General features: G+C 35.9%; 1 protein-coding gene and 1 long non-coding RNA gene across 11 annotated transcripts in view; one reads left to right on the forward strand and one right to left on the reverse strand.

Moving 5' to 3' along the window:
* Positions 1 to 21,518, forward strand: part of LOC118735985 — a 310,322-nt gene that overhangs the window by 140,656 nt on the left and 148,148 nt on the right. The gene's annotated exons all lie outside the window — the stretch shown is intronic.
* Positions 1 to 21,518, reverse strand: part of LOC118735978 — a 154,016-nt gene that overhangs the window by 10,340 nt on the left and 122,158 nt on the right. For 8 of the 9 annotated variants that reach the window (XM_036466062.1, XM_036466067.1, XM_036466060.1 and 5 more), the window contains 2 exons: positions 14,652 to 14,787; positions 5,071 to 5,204 (listed from right to left, as the gene is read on the reverse strand). In XM_036466062.1, coding sequence (XP_036321955.1) covers positions 5,071 to 5,204; positions 14,652 to 14,787 — 270 coding nt within the window. The remainder of the gene's footprint in view (positions 1 to 5,070; positions 5,205 to 14,651; positions 14,788 to 21,518) is intronic. The other variant, XM_036466068.1, reaches the window with a different exon arrangement.

Genomic DNA, 21,518 nt, shown 5'->3' on the forward strand with positions numbered 1-21,518 from the left:
ATCAAAGTTGCCAAACAAATAGATAATGAGAAAAACTTGATCATTTTCAAACTTATACATTTGACTTTTAGTCTTTGTACGAGCATAAACAAAACAAATCTGCCGAAAGTATTCGCATTAGATCTCTCGCCCTGAGTTGGAAATACTTTTAATTCCCTGCAGTCTCCAATTACGGCAAGTTAGTGCAATGCAACCCCTTTATGCACAACTACACACGCATATCTGACATGGGCGAAAAACCAAAGCCATGCTATGCTGTCTGGCTGGCGGCACACTCAAAGTGCAAACGCCTAGAAATGTGCAGCAATGTGCACTTCAACGAAAATTTGCGGTCTTGCGACGAGGCGAAGGTGTGCTTTATGGGTCGACAGGTTCGAAAGCGGCATGCGGCATGCGGCATGCGGCATGCGGCATGGCCAAAGCAGAAATAATGTGCCGGCAGCTGCGCACCCAAAATAATGCTGCTAATACATGCCAGCTGCTGCTGTCTTTAAATGAGCTTGGGCTTGGGCGTGCGTGTGTGTGTGTGTGCGACGAGCGCTGCAGTTGGATGCAGCTAAAGTTTGTCAGGCAAATGGCAACTGGTGCCTTCAACCTCTCGGCTTTGTGGTAATGTGTTTTGCAAGTGGGGCCCTTTTCGCAGTACATGGTTGTGCCTGTGTGTGTGTGTGTGTGTGTGTGGCATATGTTAAAATTGTTGCGACATGTTTGTTGCGGTCTCTCTACGTGTTGTATGCAACAGTGGCGCCGAAAATGCTTGCCATGGCCAGTTTTAGTGTGTTTTTTTTTGGTTGTTAGCTCATTGTTTTTGTTGTTGCCCTTACATCCTGTGCCTGTAATTATGCTTAATGTCCAGCCGGAACATTAAGGCGTGTCAGCGGTGTGGCCATCATGCACACGCTTGTGTGCTGCAGCAGGCTCTTATGCAAGTGTGCGTGTGCGTGTGTGTGTCAGCGTGTGTGAGTTGGATGTTTTAGCAGTATTTTGCATATGTTTAAATTTCGGCAGTTAAGTCAGATTTTGCAAATTAGCCCAAAAGAAGTCACTACACGCAGCTGATACTCGCTACGAGGCATGGTTTTTGTAGAAATAAATGCAACATATGTATGTACATACACTGGCGGCAGAAATAATAGACTCGTCGTACTTAGGAGAGTTTTGTCTATATTTCTTTAGTTTATTTTATGTTTAATATATATATTTTTTTTAAGCCTAGGGAGTTATACAACAAACGCCATATAAATGCGCTTTTAAATTTTTTAACAAAAATTATAAAAATTCGACAAATGTTCACCAAATTTACAAACATTTTATTTAGAATTTTTACAAACAATTTTGGTATGCAGTTTTGTAGCCCATTAAAGTGCAAGTTTCAATTGGCTAAAAAATGCCGTTGGTTTTTGGGAATTTTTTTGCTGACAGTGTCACGCATTTTTTCTCATACAAAGTGTTCTCGAAAATTTGTTTATGTGGAAGACAATGCTTAGCATCGTCAACAAAAAAAAAAAATTGTAAAAAAAAACAAACGGTATTTTCCAGCCACTCGAAACTCCCTCTTTATTATACTAAAATTAAATTGGCTACAAAACTTCATACCAAAAATTCTTCTATAAATTCTAAATAAAAAATTAAAAAAATTGCTGAAAATTTATCGAATTTTTTTAATTTTTGTTCAAAGTTAGAAAAGCAGATTTGTTGTTGTTTGTTGTATAACTCCCTAGGCTTTTATAAAAAAAAATATTAAATATTATTTTTTGGCGCCAGTGTACATTAGGGTGGTCCAAAAACAGTAAAGTCGGAAGTGTAATGCTCTCACCCCCTAGGATTGTTCTATATCGAAAAAAGTATACCCCTATTTTTTATTTTGAAGTCAAAAAATATTTAGAGGTCGCTCCAAGCGCTCAAAGTTTTCCATGTATTTTTATATGGGAAAAATAAAATTTTTCGTAGAAATGGTATAGAATTCGTGAAAATCAATATTTTTCGATCGCAAAGCTCGGGTTCTCTTTAGGAGATTTTCAGTGATAAATCCCAATGGTTTATTTAACCATTTTATAATACTAACGATTTTTTATTGGTCGCCCCATTGCATTTTTCGAGGTTTTTGTGGGTTTTTTGCGGTCCTATAAATTAAACTTGCGATGAAAAAATGGTTATGTAAACAATTGGGTATTATTACTGGGAATCTGCTGCAGATAAACAGAGTTTTTTTTTGTTAAAAACATACTGATTTTTAACTATTCTATACCATTTCTACGAAAAGTTGTATTTTTTCCCATATAAAATAGATGGAAATAAGGGTATACTTTTTTTCGGTAAAGAACGATCGTAGGGGGTTGAGAGCATAAAAATTCCGACTTTACTTTTTCACATGCATTTTTGGACCACCCTAGTTTATATGCAGTTACATATATACATATGTATGAAAACATCATTTGCAGACGAATATTTAGAACGAATACCTATAAAATTCGCATAAAATGTTGCCCTTCTCTTGCCGCAAATCACCACTTTCTGCTATTTACAGACACAACATATTTAAATGTGCACTTATGTATGTATTCACATGTGTGTTCGTATCAAACTTATATTTTTCGAAAATTTATCCATAGTTCGCCGCACATTGCTGTTTACAATATTTACATATGTATGTATGTATGTATATGTTAGTATTTAACAAACCGTTAAATTTAATACTTAAACGTTGATTGGCTCAGCACTTAGCTTGGCACAACCGCATGCATTAATTACATATGTGCATATGAATTAAATTTTTAGGAAATTTAGCATATTTTGGGCGTTAACTTCCTGTATGTAATTAAAAGTTTTATATCTACGAGTACGTACGTAGATTAAACAAACTGGCCTCACAAGCGGAAAGGCGTAGAGAATTTAATTGAGCGAACGAATTTATTGGTCAAGCGGAAAAATGTCTATGACATTATTTTGGAAAGCTTTCTATGTTAATTATTACTTTCTGTGCTTAGATGACTTCTTTCCTTTTTTTGAACACGTCTATTAAGCCAGTGTCACACGATTGGTGCAAATAGTATCCCAATCGCGTGGATGCACAAATATTTTTCTTTATCCCAATCACGAAAAACAATTTGTTAAAAGTTTTAATAGAAATTCGGTGTATTGTGACTACAAAAAAGTTCTCGTCCCAATTTTTTTTTATGTGTACCAAAAGCGCAATATAAAAAATTTACAAATCTGTACAAATGTACCAATCGTGTGACACTGCCCTTAATCGTACAAGTTTATCGGGTAGAGGTGGAAAATTGTATCTTGGGATATCGGACGTTTTCTATACATGCATACATATACATATATGAATGTATGTTCATTATGGTGGTCCAAAAATGCATGTGAAAAAGTAAAGGCGTTATTTTAATGCTCTCACCCCTATGATTATTGTACACCGAAAAAAATTACATCCCTCAAGGCGCTCTAAGCTTTCCATGTATTTTATATGAAAAATAAACTTTTCGTAGAAATGTTAAAGAATTCTTAAAAACCAATATTTCTTGTTCGGAAAGATTTGTTTCCCTTCAGGTGATAATACATAACATCCCATTGCTTATTTTACCATTTTTATACCAGAGCGCACTTGTGCACAAGCGTATTATAACTTTGTTCACATAACGGTTGTTTGTAACAGGCAAAACGAATCGAGATAGATATAGACAAATGTATACATAAATGATCAGAATGAAAAGAGAAATCGATTAAGCGGTTACTGTCTGTCCGTCCGTCCGTCCGTCCGTCTGTCCGTCCGTCTGTGCACACGATAACTCGAGTAAAAATTAAGATATCTTAACGAAACTTGGTACGTGTACTTCTTTCAGGCGTAGGACGGATGGTATTGAAAATGGGCAAAATCGGACAATAACCACGCCTACCTCCCATATAACGGTAATTTTCAGAAATACAAAAACTGCGATATTTTAGTAACTACTTAAGATAAATCACTCAAAATTGATATTTATAATAAATTTTAGACGAAAAATAAGAATATTAACATTCTTTTGAAAATGGGCGTAGCCACGCCCACTTATGGTTACATGTGTATATCTTGGTAACCGCTGCATCAATTTATTCCAAACTTGGCACAGTTGTTGGCCCTGGTACAGCATACCAAATGGCCGAAAAGTTTTAAAATCGGACGATAACCACGCCCACATCCCATATAACGGTAATTTCGAGAAATACGAAATCCTCGATAAATCAGTAAATATTAAAGCTAATTTATTCAAAATGATGGTTGCAACAATTCTTTGCCAGGAAATACGTTTATGATAGAATTTTGGAAAATGGGCGTGGCACCGCCCACTTATGATCACATATATGTATCTCGTTAACCGTTCTACCAATTTGTACCAAACTCGGTGTGGTTATTGTGCTTGCCACATAGAAGCAAAACGTTGAAAATTATTGAAATCGGACTAAAATTTCGGCCCCTGTTCATATAACGGTAAATTTCAGAAATGCTCGAAACTTCAATATTTCGAAATTTAAGGACGCTAATTTACTCAAAATTGATACACCCCGGCTTACCATATAGCGGTAGGTTTCGTAAAGGTGGAAAACATATATTTAATACGTGCGCCGGGTATTTAATGTTCGGCTCCGCCAGAACTTAGACTTTCTTACTTGTTATTACTAGCGATTTTTTATGGACCCCCAATTGCATTTTTTGATGTTTCCAGGGGTCCCGTAAAAAATTGTTAATAATAGAAAATGGTTAAATAAACAAAAACACATGCACTTAGTGGTCCTCAACCCATATTTTTCCCAAAGTTAGCTAGTGGAAATTTCCAAGGATAAATATTAAAGCATAAAGTTTTAAAAAAGATGTCTTCAGCATAATTAACTTTTCTTTAGTGAATTGGCTGATAAACCTCGTAGAAAAGGCCACAGATTGCTATTTAGTTATTCAAGGAAAAATAAATTAATTGTGTATTTTAGAACAGTTTTCCCTTATCCCTCTATAAATGAATTGCCTTTTTCTGTAAATATTCGACCAACTTCTTATTTGTGTTGAAATTGTCTGTTTTTGATTATATTTACCTCTCGCCCATTTATTGTCCATGTCAGATTTGCTGCTGGCTTGGAATGTCGCGACGTACAGTTGCCTCGTACAATGTCACCAACGCGATATCTCGGTCTTATGCCTGTGATAATGGGATCTTTTCCCGGTACTTCTGAAACAATAGTAACGTGTTAGTTGTGGGCTAAGATTTAGTTACTGCTAATGAACATTCAATGGCCATTTCTTACACTGAGAAAAAAATATATATAATAAAAAACGTGCTAAATTAAAAAAAATACGCATATGAAAGACCACCAACCCAATTCGTTCTAAATTTTAGTATAAAAATTTTAGTATTTAGTATGGAAATATGCAATTCAAATAAGCCCATATTAATATGAAGCGTTTTGCACTTCACGGATGTTTTTTCAAAATTAAGATGCACAGAAAAAAAATATATATATCCATGCTACCTGCAATAGGACATAAACCCTGACCCTTTGGAAATCAAAAAATTTTTTTAAAACGATAATCAAATAAAAAATATTCATTTTTACTATGCGTCATTTCCATCAGTGAATTCATAACATTTTTCTTAATATTGCAACGCGTTTTCTCTCTCAGTGTATGAAAAAATCATAGTATTTAGCCTGCAAAGCGGAAATTCGTCACCGGAACACATTAGGATAATACGGTATGTGTTAGTTATAATCTAACAGTAATACACTCTTTTCGGACTTTAATGGAATCATCCTTTGACATGACCTCATTAATGGAGATTAAGTTGAAATAATTGACCGCTTTCGTGTAATTCAATTATAAAAAAAGAAGTTCCACAAAACTTTACAACCAGGGAATTGCATTATTTAACCTGCTTGTACATATACATATGTATGTTTTTGAATATGTATGTACATATCCTTATTAATAGGTCCTTTTAGTTACCATTAGCTCATAAATTTGAAAGTGCAGATAGGTGTGCAGTTATCTCTGTGTCATCGGTTAATTAAGTGCCAGTTGGGCCGATGAAATCATTACCTTCAACGAAAGCGAAATGCACCAACATTTTGCAGGTCAAAGGTGAAACTTTTTAATGCCTAAAAATATGTAGCGATAATGCAGCATTATTAAAAACTTTTTGCTCCGAAATATGAAACCGACTGAGAAATCATTAGCGCTTACCAAGCGTTGATGCGCAAATGCGCCACAAAGGAGAATGTGCGAAAAAGAGCGAGGAAACCCCCCAGTAGAGCAGAGATGAGCGAGCACCCACACCGCATTGGAGAAAGTGCATTAACTGAACAAAACTTTGAATACGAAAAAGTTTAAAAGCGAAATGCACAACGAAATCATTAGTAAAATTTGCACCTAAAAGGCGGCCAGGTGACAATTTGCATAGAGCAACCGCCCCACCCCCACCCTCCCCTTTTTTACCAAAAAAAAAAAAAAAAACAGAAAAATAAAACGACTGACAATAAATGAGCGACTGCAGCAGCGCAGGCGTCTGCCTCGTTGCCTGTTTGTTGCTTACTTTTAGTTGGTTGAGTGCCCAGTGCCACTTTTTGCTAGCACCCTTTACGGACAAGTGCTATCATTTTTGCTTGTAGTTTTTAATAAACTTTTCGACACCTTCAATTTTTTACAACCGAAATCTTCCCTTCTCCGTTCGACTCCGTCGCTGTGTCCCCTGCTCTCTGCGGACACAATAAAAGTCGTTTAATTGTGTTCGAGAGCTGTTAACTGCAAGCTGCTGAGGAGGAGGAGGAGCCAGCTTTTGTGCTAGCAACTGGTAATCTGAGTGCTTTGTGCTTTGCTTTTTTTTTTTATTTTGCACCGGTGCCGCAAAAGTCCACAACTTTCATTAAAAAAACAATTAAATGAGGAGGATAAAAGTGGCTCTCGAAAAGTTTCTGGAGAGTGGCGTATCGTAAGTTGTACCAGTGTAAAGCATTTGCAAAGTTGAATAGTTGAAATGAGAAATGTGAATTTAATATTTTCCCCTTTGGAGTGCGCTTATCTACTACATACTTTATGAGGGAGTTAAGCGTATGAATTATTTTACTTCAGTTGGACTTTTGTTGCTCTAACTGATTTTGTGAAAATATTTCAAATGTGATTTTTTTATACCCGAGCGCACTTGTGCACAAGGGTATATTAATTTTGTTCACATAACGGTTGTTTGTAACAGCCAAAACGAATCGAGATAGATATAGACAAATGTATACATAAATGATTAGGATGAAAAAAAGAAATCGATTAAGCCATGTCTGTCTGTCCGTCCGTCTGTCCGTCTGTCCGTCCGTCCGTGTACACGATAACTCGAGCAAAAATTGAGATATCTCAACGAAATTTGATATGTCAGTTTCCCTTAATCCAAGGTAGGTTGGTATTGAAAATGGGCGAAATCGGACTGTGACCACGCCTACTTCCCATATAACGGTAATTTCCAGAAATACGGAAACTGCGATATTTTAGTAACTACTGAAGATTATTCACTCAAAATTGATATTTACAACAATTTTTAGACAAAAAATAAGAATATTATAAATTTTTGGAAAATGGGCGTAGCCACGCCCACTTATGGTTACATGTGTATATCTTCGTAACCGCTGCACCAATTTCTTCCAAACTTGGCACAGTTGTTGGCCCTGGTACACCATACCAAATGGCCAAAAATCTTTTAATTCGGACAATACCCACGCTCACATCCCATATAACGGTAATTTAGAGAAATATAAAATCTTCGATAAATCAGTAAATATTGAAGCTAATTTATTCAAAATTGATGCTTGCAAAAATTCTTTACCAAGAAATACTTTTATGGTACAATTTTGGAAAATGGGCGAGGCACCGCCCACTTATGATCACATATATGTATGTATATCGGTAACCGTTCTACCAATTTGTACCAAACTCGGTGTGGTTATTGGGCTTGCCACATGAAAGCAAAGCGTTGAAAATTATTGAAATCGGACTAAAATTACGGCCGCTTTTCATATAACGGTAAATTTCAGAAATGCTTGAAACTTCAATATTTCCAAATTGAAGGACGCCAATTTACTCAAAATTGATACACCCCGGCTTACCATCTAGCGGTAGGTTTCGGAAAGGTGAAGAAACATATATTTAATACTTGCGCCGGGTATTTAATGTTCGGCTCCGCCCGAACTTAGACTTTCTTACTTGTTTTTATATAAATTTGCAATTCGAAAGCTTGCTTTTTTAATAAAAAATGTCTATTCCTCCAAATAATTGGTCGATGGTTCAACTACTAAATCCACCTGCATTTTTCTTAGCATTGAGTATCTTGTATTCTCATAAATATTTTAACATATTTTTAATTCCTTCTTTTTATCGTTTTCCGCTTCTTTGTGGTTATATCTTACTGCCATGGCCAATGCATAAATATTTTATTACTTTGATCGCAATTTCGTTGCTGCATTTCAATGCGAACAATTTCGTGAGTTTTGAATAAGCTAATGAGTTTTCTTTTTGTTTCCTATGGATTTGCTTATGGACGCTTGCGGCGAATGTCGTGACCTAATTTAGCGAAGGAGGGAAATTTGTTTAAAAACTTTACCTGTTTGTCGTGAGCGCCGATGACAGCGCGAATGGCCGTGAACGCCTAGTTTTTACGGAACGACAAAGCAAATTATACAACAAATAATGCGAAAAAGTATGCTGAGCGCTGTAAAATATGCCTTGCAGTTATGCGGAGAGACTAAAGGTTTTTTTTTTCGACAGAAAGTTTCTTGAAACCGCTTCTAAACCGAAAATGGGGTTAATTATACGATATTTATTGGTGTTTTGTGTTTCAAAATAATTAAAATAAAAAAGTAACAGTTGTTAACCTACTAAAAGACTCTTGATTTTAATTCCGTGCCCTTTACTTGGTTCAACTGCTTTTCTCAGTACAGATGCCAGCATTTAATAATAGCTTTTAAAATGAAATGAATGGCGAAAGCGAGTAGAGCCAAAGTAATAAAAGCATTGGGCGCCGAGCTGCAATAAACACGGTTATATGCAGTTATTCAGTTAACTGTTTGTGCAATCTTGCACTTTGTGACCAATTTTTGGCAGCTGTTTCTCTAAGCAGAGGCGCAAGCTTATTTGAGCACGTTAAAGTAATACACATTACCGTAAACCTACACTCGCACTATACTTACAGTGACTTCCGAAAGTATTACTTTTGATATTTTTTTTTAAGATATTCAAAATGCTTTTCAAGGGAAATTTTTCTTCGTAGATTTTATACGAATATATCATGTAAATCAAACTTTGAAACACTCTAAACTCACTAAATTCTACACGTTCAAGCCGAACATTTCTAAACACTCTTACGTTTGACACTTTAACTTGAGTATAATTAGTAGATTTTCAATTTTTAAAACGGCTGGCAACCTTCTTCAATATATTTTCGAACTAAAGTCTTATGAAACTCGTTTCATCTGACACCCACATTGTGATACATATGTAGATACTAAATTCCCTTAAGTCAAGTAGCATTTGGTTTTTCAAACAGGTGGCAACCCTCCTAAACGTAGTTTAGAGCCATTTAGAACCATTTTCAAAAAACATTTAGATTGATACCCATATTGTAGTAATTCATTTAAATTACTTGAATCTAATTTTTGAATGGGTGGCAACCCTTTTAAAACTCCTCGGTAATATTCTATAGGTTCAATCTGAAAGTTTCTCAACAGTCTTTCATTTGACACCCATACTTAATTTTTCCGATAGCTTGGGAATAATTAATTTAAAATAGACTTTTCAAACGGGTGGCAAACCTTTTTCCAAATATTTTCAAACTACAACTCCTTTAAGCCTATTGACATCCGTTTTTTAATATACTTTTCAAATAAATATTTCGCTTAATTAAAGTTGAATTTTATTTTTTTTAAACAGGTGGCAGCCCTCCTCCATGAGGATGTATGGGATGTGCCACGCCCCCTCGTCTAATCGCAGCCTAGTCTTAAATCAATCTTTTGGGCTCCATCTATTTCATCCACTTTGTAGCAGACCATCAAACACTCCTTAACCGCTTGAAAATCTCTCGATCGAAATGCATGCTGTACGCTATAGAATTTTTTTCGCATCAATAGGATATCCACTAGCTAGTGGCTAAGGTTAATCTACATACATAAGCCGTCATCGATTCGCCACTTCTCGCTCGCTATGTTTGAGTTCCGGTCGCTTAAAGCAGAATTTTGCATGTGAAAGCAACAACAAACTTAGCTAGCACGGATAGACGATAGCGAGTTTGGTTGTACCTCATCGAGTTCGTTCGTTTCGCCACTCACTAACTGTTGGCGAATCGATGACGGCTATACATACATACATATATTTAGCGAATACCGCACAAACATTCCAGCAAATCTCCATGCTACTGCATCCCAACACAATTAACTTTGGTTTAAATTCCACCTACACTCTCGCCATAAAAGTTTAACTGCTGTTTTTAACTATGCTTCTCTTACACATTCAACTCATACTGCTATTTTTCTCGGGCACTACCACCCCCTCTAAATTACCGGTCTTCTTCAACAATTTCTCAATTTCGCTTGATGTGCATTTACCTTTATGACAGAACTTTTTGCCTGCTCATCGAACCATTCATAGTTTTTTCGTCAGTTATTTCGGTTTTTATGTTTCTTTATTTACCGTTGCTCGTTATGCGCACAGGTCGCCCGCCGCACGTCTGTCGTAAAGGCAGGCAGATAGCTAGACATATTTACAAACATAGGTACATGTATGTATGTATGTATGTATGTATATTTGCAGATGCTGGCGCCAAGTATGCATCAATGCTTGTCTGGCGCCGCTGACCGCCCCACACCCGTCGTCTGCCCTCCCTCACTCCTGTGTCAAGGCATGCTGTCAAGTGTCTGGAGTTTATTTTCATGCAATTTCTCTATTTTAAGCTGTACACACTTCTTTTTATTTGTGTTTCTATGGTCCCTCCTTCAACTTTTTCTTAGAAAACTTTTCACATTTTTTCACATCCCATAATTTTGTTTTTTTGGTTATACCTTTTTTGGCTTTTACCGTCTCAAATGGTCAATTTGAAACGGATGTTGCCATGACAAAATGATGGAGCGACAGTTGGCGTCGATCGTTCCTGAGTTTAGCAGACATGCTCAAGTCTATGTTTGTAGATAGATATGTACATATGTATGAGCTATGAGCATGCACGTGTGTGTGCATGTGCAGGCGTTGGCGTTGTTTATTTATAACCTTTTCTGAGTGTGCTTGCAGTGTGCAATAAAAGTCTCGATGCACAGCACAGCACGTTGCCGAAAAACATTAGCAAAATATGCGCGTAGTTCATTGGATACGGCTAAACTTGGCATTTCAGCTATGCTTTTCGATTTTTTGACACAAATTCATAGCTGTCATGTAGATAGACATTGGCTACATATACGTTTGTACGTAAGTAGATATAGTCATGTGAAAAATAATAGGCACACGATATTCTGGCCAGGTTTTACTTTTCTCTTTTGTTTATTAGTTTTAAATAAAGATAAAGCTCATCTAAAAAAACCATAGAAATCCAAATTCAAACTTTTTAGAAAAAATTTGAAGACTTCAACAAAATTTTACAGCAACAAACTTTTTATTAGTAATTTTCAGAAAAATTCTAAGTACTTATGCAGTTTTATACAGCACTAAATTCTTAATAAGATGCAGGAAGAATTCTTGTTAATTTTTGGTAAGTGCCTTCGACAAAATTTTTTATATGAAAAAAAAAATAACGTCATTACAAAAAAAATATCAAAAATCCACGCGAATTCTTATCCACTTGAAGGTTTATCAATCTTGAATTTAATGGGCTATAAAACTGCTTTTTTACAGTTTTCCTACAACTTTTTGATAAAAAGTTCGTTGTAAATTTTTTTTAAATTTTTCTGCAAAGTTTGAAATTTGGACTTTCACTTTTATAAAAAAAATAATTAAAACTAAACTAAACAAAAAATAAGAACTTGTCAAAATATCTAGGGGATTCACAAGACGTGTTAACCGTTGTAAAATCGTATGCTTAAGATTCGTCGTTCTAACTACACCGAAATGTTATTAAACTGATAAAAAGTACATATATAATTAGCCCCCCCCCACAACTTAAATCATTTTAGCCGTTATTTTAAGCTTAAGATTTTACGATGATAAGTACGTTTTTTGAATTCACTTATCGTATTATATTTCACATGACTTTATCTACGCGCATCTACATATGTTAAAACTTTTGTATCAGGTGTTTGTGATCACATGTGTGTATAAGGGTGGTCAAAAATAAGCAAAGCCGGAATTTAGGATTGTTCTATATCGAAAAAGAGTAGATATATCCCTGTTTTTTTTTAAATCAAAAAATATTTAGAGGTCGCTCAAAGCGCTCAAATTTTCCATGTATTTTATATGCAAAAAAAAACTTTTCTTAAAAATGGTATGGAATTCTTGAAAATCAATATTTTTCGATCGGAAAACTCTGATTCTCTTTAGAAGACTTCCAGTAACAATATCCAATTGTTTATTTCAGCATATTTTAATACAACATTTTTTATTTATCCCCCCATCGAATTTTCTAGGGGTTTTGGCGGACCTATAAAATATAGTCGCTGTAAAAAAATGGTTATAAAAATATATGGGTATTATAACTGGGAATCTCCTGAAGAGAAACAGAGTTTCTACGAGAAGTTTTTTTCCCCATATTAAAATACATGGAATACTTTGCGACCTCTAAATATTTTTTTGATTTCAAAATAAAAAAATGGCATATTCTTTTCGGTATAGAAGAATCCTAGGTGAGAGGATAAAAATTCTGACTTCACATTTTTTTTTACATGCATTTTTAGACCACCCTAGTGTATACACATACATGTATCTGTAGTTATGTGGTAAACATATAGTTTTAATTGAAGTTGAAGGCTTTTAGTAATTGAATGGGAAACATAACGCTACATACATATATGTAAACAGGTGCTTCCTGCTGAATGGGGATTTTGAATATTCTCATTTAAAAGAAGCAATTAAACTTTAGGGCCAGTCTTTATTGATTTCGAATTGTTTATTTATGAAGATGTTTACAGGAAGTGCCAAAATGTGCTAAAATGGGTTAACTCTTTGACATTTTTCTTGAACGTTGGTGTTGGTGTACCTACAGCCTGCCTGTTTGTAGGAGTGTTTTCAGAAGAAACTGGCAGAAATTTAATGGGAGAAACATTAGCGAGAAGTGATGTTCTTGAACAAACCCTTTATTTGCAATTAATTCGTGAAGATTTTTTTTTAAGACTCAAAAAATTGTTTTAATTGTCATCTACAATGCGAAAATCTCGGAAATGAAAAAAAAAAAAAATGTTTTCATGATATTTTATTTTATCTAATACAAACAATTTGTTGTAGAGGATTTTCTGCTCTAGAGTCTGATATTTTTATTTTCTTGATAAGATTTCTAATACCTTTACACCCAGAAAAGTCAGCTGAATATATTTTTCTCAACACATGATTGGGTTACATTATTTGGTTATAGTTACCAAATCATGTGTTGAGAGAAATATTTTTAGTTGACTTTTTTCTGGGTGCATCTCTTACTTTCTGATATGCTGTTAAGGGTTATATTCTGAGCATTTTGGTATAAGTTTCATCCAGAGCAGACTATTCGAGACCTCACAGCTATAAACCACTTCTAGGGTGACTGCCCTAAATTTGCTTATGCTTCCATAATAAAAATGAATAAATGTTTTGTTCTAGTGAACTGCGACGTCAACTGCAGAGGGAGCGTAAACCTATGGAGGCACGAAATCTGTATAGCCACTCTCAAAAGTTGTTATTTTAAATTTTATTATTTTTCGTTTTTGATAAAGCGAGTTATTGACTTCTACGAACATTTGATAAAAAATTGAAAATGTATGTTTGTTACCTGAAATTTTGAAAAAGACCTGTCTCTGTTAACCATTCTTTTTGAAAGTGTAATTCTAACCAAATTAGCCGAAGAATCCATAGGTATAAAATTATTTTAGAGTTAGTTTTCGAAGAAAATATGAAAATTTTCACTGTTGCGCCCTATGGTGGAAGTTTTAAGAAAAATATAAGTGCATAAATGGATTTCTCATACCAAAAAAAAAGCACTTCAGCACGTTTTTATACAAAATTTAAACACTTTTTTACGACACTAGCGAAAAAGCTAAGAAACCTAATTTCGCAATTTGACAAGCTTCAAATTAATTTTAGACCCATGGTTTCTCCGGAAAATTTGCTTAGAATTACATGTAGAATCTTGCTGTGCTATACGCGCATAGGCGAAAAAAAAAATCTACCATTTAAATTGACCCGCCCTAATGTATACCCCATAATATTTAATTAGTGTGTTGACTCCGCCAAATTTCTGAAATTTTATTTTTATTCTGAGATGTACCATTCTCTTCTTGCTCTATAGTACCATAAACGAATTGTTAAAGATATATTCAAGTTGCATTTGATGTAATTATGTACAATAAAAGCGTACTTTTCTGATTCACTTCCACCTTTTCATCTTTGGCAATGCCCCGAATAATAATTTCATAATTTCCATGCATAATTTTTTATTCTTTACTGAAATGGCCGTACGAGTATATTTACGGACACTTACCAACCACTTCCAGTTCACCGGCCGAGATCTCAGTGTGAAAGGATGGCGCATCCGCCGACACTTCACAACTATATTTGCCTGTAGTGGAGACACTGACCGAGTCCAGGACCAACTGGCTTTCATTTGAAGCTGAACGCTGCAATGCAAGAATAACGAGAAGAAGAGAAAAATTAATAAAGAATATGGATATTAAAACAAGAATGTTATGATGGAGTCATAATATTTAAGGACACGGAATGCAGGCGAAAATGAATTAATCTCGTGATAAGAAGATGAAATCAGCAACAACTGCACACAGTCAATGCCAATTAAGAAACTCGACTGTGTGGCATGAAAACAAAAAATTTGTGTAAAGAAAATGAAAAAAATAATTCGCTGTCGTTAATATTGTGCAATAACAATAAAGTGACGGCGACGAAGGTGAACAAACAAAGACATTATGCCTTTGGAGTGGAGGAGTTCGCAGGGAATTTAAAGTGAATAAATTGCATTCGTTGTAACAGTTTCCACAGTTTATTCGGATAATTGTCGCACTGGCAGAGCTGTGAAGGTGTAAATAAACATGAATGCCCCCCCCCCCCCCAACTAAATTTCATTCTGGCTACGCCGATGTATGTATGAACATGTAAGAACTTTTTTCGCTGCTTTGCTGTTCTCTGGCGTAGTGTTGCTACAATGAGTTGGAATTTTTTAGTCAAAAAAAGGGGATACAAATACCAAATATCCTTGGTACAGAGTTTTCAGATGATTAAAAAAAATTTTATAATTTTGGACGTTGCGCGCACTAGGGATTGAACCTTGGTCATACTGGGTATTACCCCGCAGCCCTAGCCACTTGGCCGCGACGTCCAACATTCGCTAAACGTAGTTGCAGTTAATTCAAAACTGAATGAGAATTAAGCAGTATTTAATAGTGTTTCATTGCGATTGCAAAAACTAAAAGCGTTTTAAATTTAAACAGAAAAAACGAAAACTTATAAAGGAAAAACGAGAAGCATGCCTTTGCGCCTAAAACCATGCTTCCACACTACTTTCTGGTGCAGTCAAGCGCAAATAAAATTCACAAAAATGGATGCAGTTGCGAATGAAAGAGGTACGAGTACAGAAAACAAGAAGAAATACGACCTAAGCCATAAACGACGGCCAACAGCGGAGGCTGCGAGTGGCTGAAGTACAAGGTCGACTTCAGAGGGGCTGTGGCTGCTTTAGCAGTTAGCTGCAACAGTGTTGCTGTGATATATGTGCCGACTACTACAACGTTAAAGCTATGTGCCAAAGCAGGCTTCCTGGCATACAAACATATGTATGACTATGTAAGTATGTAAGTGAATGTATGTATGCATACTTCTATGTATGCTGTGGTCCTTGGCAAATTTGCGAAGATTGCAAAAATGAGTTATGCTTACGCTTCGAGCTGGCTTGCATGGCCGTGTGAGTGTGTGTGTTTGCAATGCTAAATGCATGCTAACAAGGATATTAATATTCAGGATATGTGTGTCAAACATGTGTGCCTTCATATACAATATACATATATATATGTATATACACACTGATGCGCTGTTTGCTGGCGAGGAAATTTGTTTGCTTGCGGTTTCATGGCGCACGTATGCATTGTACATATGTACGTTGAAACCGTAATGGCCGCAGCGCACTCACAAGTGTATGCGACGAAGAAATTTAAGAGATAGATAACATGCGACTGCACTATGCATACACATGTAAATATGTATATAAATGCCAGTGGCAGACGCATTTTTTTCCTGCGTAAGCATGTAAATTTACTCCTCTGCTGCAAATGGCTTAAAGCAATTACTGCGCCTCTTTGCCGTTCAGTTCAGTTTCCTCTTATTTTATTTTTTTATTCACTCCTGCGGGTATTTGGGTTTTGTGAAATGCAATCAGTTAATAACAGCGATTAGAGACGACTTTGTGGTTTTGTGTCGCCGCCTGTTTATCTGCGGGAGTGTTGAAATGATGAGTAGTGGGTGTGATAAAATGGTCATAAAAGCCACTAAATTTGGCTCTAAGCCACAGAAGATTTTTCAACAAACACATGTTGACTTGTTCATGAGTGTGGTTTAAGTACAGGCATAAAATAAGCACATTATAGTTTAAGGTTAGTTAAAAAAAAACTGCCGGGCCATCCTTCTTCATCTCACACAGCAAGATCGAGGTTAAAAAAATGAGAGGCGATAAATAACGAGGCAAGCAACTATTGCAGTAATATAATTTTTTCATTTAAATTAGCCTCGGTTGCATATAGAACTTGACAGCTTGAGCTGTCTGCTGTGAGCGCACAAACAATGAGTAGATTAAGAAAAAACGAAAAAGAAGAAGAAAATAACAAAGAAAAATAAATCAAGGAAAATTGCTTATCTGGTCTTTTCTATTTAATAATAACAATAGATTGACGCTGACACATATGTTAGTGTTTGGCCGAGCTTCTCCGCCGATTTGTGGCGTGCGCCTTGGTGTTATCACACAAAGCGGAGGGACCTACAGTTTTACGCCGACTCCGAACGGCGATTGTATTTTAATTAGAACTGTTTTTCATGGCAGAAATACACTCGGAGTTTTGCCATTGCCTGCCGAGGGACGACCGCTGTTAAGAAAAAACCTTTTTTCTATATTTTTTTGCGATGTTGCTTTGACCAGGGTTTGAACCCAGGTGTTGCGGAGTGGAAGCGCGCACTGCTTACCACTACACCACAGCGGCCGTCTTTTCTATTTAGGTTCCGATATATGCATCCGCTTTTGTTGAAATTATTTTCTGTCATAAAGCAAACTGTAAGTGCATTGGCGCTTCGGCGTTCTTCATACAGTTGACAGTTATCCTTTCGAAAAATTAGAGGACTTTGTTAATATGAGTAACAGTTATCTCTTGTTCCTCTAAAACAGAATCTATAAGTCCAACTGGCGTCACAACAGATATTGGAAAAAGAAGAAGCAGCAAGGACAGAGGAGAAGCAAAGGAAGAAGAATTCTCTGAGCAAGCAAATCTTGCTCATCCGATAGCACCAGAACCAAACCTACTACCGTCCAGGTACCGATCCGCCGAGTACCGCCGTCAAATATTTCATCGGGAGGCGATTTGAGCACTGCGCTAGCGCTCAGTCCTGTGCTGCCGCTAGTCGGGTTTTTCACGTCTTGTTTGAAGTGAAAGACCTTTTTGAAGCTATTTACTTATCTCTTAGAAACAAATACGACTTATAATTTAGCTTTTATAAATAGTAAGAATTAAATTAAATTAAATTAAAATTATAGCAGGCCTCATTCCCACTTTTGTGCCGCTGATTTTCCATTAAGCTGGCTTAGAGAAGAGACGAGTTTCAAACCCGTATGGGTACGTATACGGTTTTTGCAGTTGGAAGGACCTAAGTTAAAGTCCGCGTCTAAGCTTCTAGAGCTCTAATTTCGTGGCCGCAACGCCTAGGCGGTTGGAACGGCGTAGGTACCGGTCCGCGCCTTCGCTTTAATTGATCAATTTCATCTTTGAGAGGCGGTCTGAAAGAACAAGTTTCTAAGCGCCACGACCACCATGGTTCTAGATTCTAATCCACATCTGCTGTTCGGGTGCATGAATTTCGAAGCCCCACTGCTGGTTGATGCCCATTCATTAACTCCTTTCACCATATGCATATGTATGTAGTCAAGTAGTGACACCTCTCGCACGGCTAACCTAAATTGGTTCATCTGCCGATCGTAATCCGAGGTAAAAAAGTATACATCATCCCCGACTTGGTGATTGCGATTTTTCATTTTCCAATAAAAAAGATTTTCCTCCATTTAAGAAGGGGTGGAGAAAATCTAATAATTTAGCATATAATTTTAACAAAAAAAAAATTAAAATTGTGGAGTGTTCCTGCTCGAAAATTGTGTTTGCAAAAATGTTAATTTTTGAGAGGGGAGACCGGTATGTTTGCATGCATGCAAAAATAAATATATTTATTTGATCAAGATCTAGTAGGTAAGCACTAGAGATGGGCGGGATATCGGGACCCGCGGTACATACGTTGCTGATTTCAAAATGGCCGCGATGGGCGGTATTGGAAAGGTCTTTAAAAATTTTGCCGGCGGGACGGGACCAAAATCCCTTCTCGACACTCCGATAGAACCCGTAACCGCAGCAAATACAGAAAATCTTCCTTATAAGTATTGTATGAAATAAGCCCTTTTTATGTTTTATTCGGACGAAAAGGAACTGCAAAGCAGCAAATAAAAAATAATCGGTAGATGCCAGATCTTTGATTATCTTTTTTATTATTTAAATTAATTTGTAAGACATGTGGATTTTTCTTACCGGGATCCGGGAACTTCAGAACTTAAAAAGCGAATTTCAGGATACGAACACCGAATCTAAAATCGCCTGCGTTTTAGAGGTCGGCAAAAGGTTTGGAAAATCGCTTTATTTTAATTTTTACTGTTGGAGGCCTACTTTTATCTCCTAGATATGAACGATATGTCTTTTAGAGAATCCTGATTTACGAAGGTTGTAAATAAAAAACATTCATATAATTGATTTTATTTATTTGCAAGATACCTGAATTTTTCTCAAGAAAATTTCTCAAGGTCCTTCCTTCCCTAATATAGCAGAACGATTGCGTTTTAAAATGAACCTGGTTTTGAAAGTGCACAACAATTTTGAAAACAACTCAAAAAATTATACCTCGCTACCTATACTTAGTTCACTATTTTTTTTTTATTTTTTTTTTATTAGGTACTTAAATTTCAGCATATAAAATTAAAAGCCTCACAATTGGCCATATCAGTGGAACGCAAATAAATGTGTGCTAACTAAAATTTTAAGAAAAATGGCTACAAACTAAACAAATTAAGTAAGCACTGAAAGTAAAATTTTATGTTGTTGTTATTGTTATGTTTCATGATTATATTTGTTATGATTATTAAGCGCATTTGCAAGTTTTCCTTTTAATTTTGCTAATATTTACATGTGAAAAGTTTTTAACTGGCTAACATGAAAATACTTCGGCACCACAAACTTGTTCAAAATATGTGGAATGTGAATGTTTGCTTCTTCATCCTTCGTATGCCATACGCTGGTTGTTCCGTATAAATGTGTATTGTGTGTATTGACCAAATAAAAATAATGTTCTTGCGGTTGTGTCTTAACTTCTCTCGCTTGAAATTGGGTTAACACACTTTCATAAATGTGAGACATTCATTCATTGGGTGGGAGTATGGAGGCGTTGCTTGCTTTTCATTAGCACCGAGTTGCATAGAGATTTTACGCATATCTTTCTCTTTGGACTTCCGCACGATTTCCTCTAACCGCAGTCTATTTGTGCTATATTTATTCTATTTACTAAAACTTGCAAACTCGAAGTATGCTCCCTTCCTTGCATCCGAACCATAAACTACTAAAGAATAGTCTTTTGTTGCTACAATCGGATCTTTGCCCGATGTCCTAGTACTCGCCTTAGCAAAAGTGTTTAAGACCGCCGAAACTCAACAACTTTACGAATATGTCAGCATTATTGTGACTAAGCCAACTAACAACAACCCAAACGGATGCTGTTGGCCTCCTAACCACGTCGATCTATGCAAGCCAGCTCTTCTCATTGCTGTTGTTGTTATTGTTGCTGTTACAATTTCAGTTTTGCATTTGTGTCGTTAAATGTAAAGAAAACTTTCGAACACTTTAATATGCTACACTTCATGGCTAAGATGAAGAAAAATTCCAAGGTGACACAACTCCAAATTACACGTTCGTCAGAAAAAACGAAAAACTATTTCTTAGCATATGGGCAAAGGCAGCCTTTACCTTAGGTTTTTTCAACAAATTTTAATAACAATTTGTCCAGATTTTGGCTAAAGGTAAATAAGAGCTCTGTGTACATTTTTAGTGCATACGTTCAAAAATGCCAAATTTTGAGTTGTATCATTTTTTAAGATCGTACACATTATCTAGTACAAGCGTTCAGATTGAAAGTTAGCCGGCAAATGAGCAGACAAACAGCCATAAAGATGTGGACAATAACTTCTAGTACTTAGTTGGAAAACTAGTTAAGACGTCCAGGCGTCGGTCGGCTTTCTTTCTCGAATATCAATTCTTCAGAATTGCAAGGTTTAAATAGCTAGATACTTGCGAAAAATGTTATATGTATTCCATGCTGCAAAAGTAGCAAAGTGGCATTGCATATTCTCATTATCGAGTGTTAGTAAAGAGGGTAAAAAGAGAACAAATAGACTTGTGTCGTCAAGTTAGTGCTAACTACATACTTATTTATGTATATATTTTTCTTTTCAAATTCCGTAAATTTGAATTTCCCCATAAAAACGAGAGCTGATGTTTTTTCGTCTTAGCCGCCATTGTTCCCATTTGATGTAAAGTGTAATTGTGAAGTTTTCTTTTAAATTGCAGCAACCGTATTCTTTGAAAAAGTAAAAAACAGTTTTTTTACTTAAAACTTTTTTTTTCAAAAGATTATTAAAAAAATTTTAAGCACCGTAGTGTAGCGAGATTTTAGTAATTTCTTTCTAAAATGAAATATACATAAAGCGGAGGGAAAGCGAAATACTCGTATTACATTGTGTAATGCATATCAAGAATCTATTTGATTATACAATTATTTTACAACGCTTTTATCAACTTGCAATGTTGTGTGTCCAGAAACTTTCAATGTTGTGGATCCAGAAACTTTCAATGTTGTGTGTCCGACACCATAAAGCTTTGCTTTGAAAAGTTCGTATAAAAAAGCATAGTGCATAGGGCGACATCTGTAGTGAATAGGGCGAGGTAGATGACATCTAGATGTCGCCCCATGTACTACGTTTGCTACAGCGGAAATAGACGACACGCCATTTCTTTAAATAAAATTAATTGGTGCTCGTTTGTATGTACATACA

The sequence above is a fragment of the Rhagoletis pomonella genome, unplaced genomic scaffold, assembly GCF_013731165.1.
Source record: "Rhagoletis pomonella isolate Grant_MI unplaced genomic scaffold, Rhpom_1.0 Rhpom_scaffold_00003, whole genome shotgun sequence".
Taxonomy (NCBI): domain Eukaryota; kingdom Metazoa; phylum Arthropoda; class Insecta; order Diptera; family Tephritidae; genus Rhagoletis; species Rhagoletis pomonella.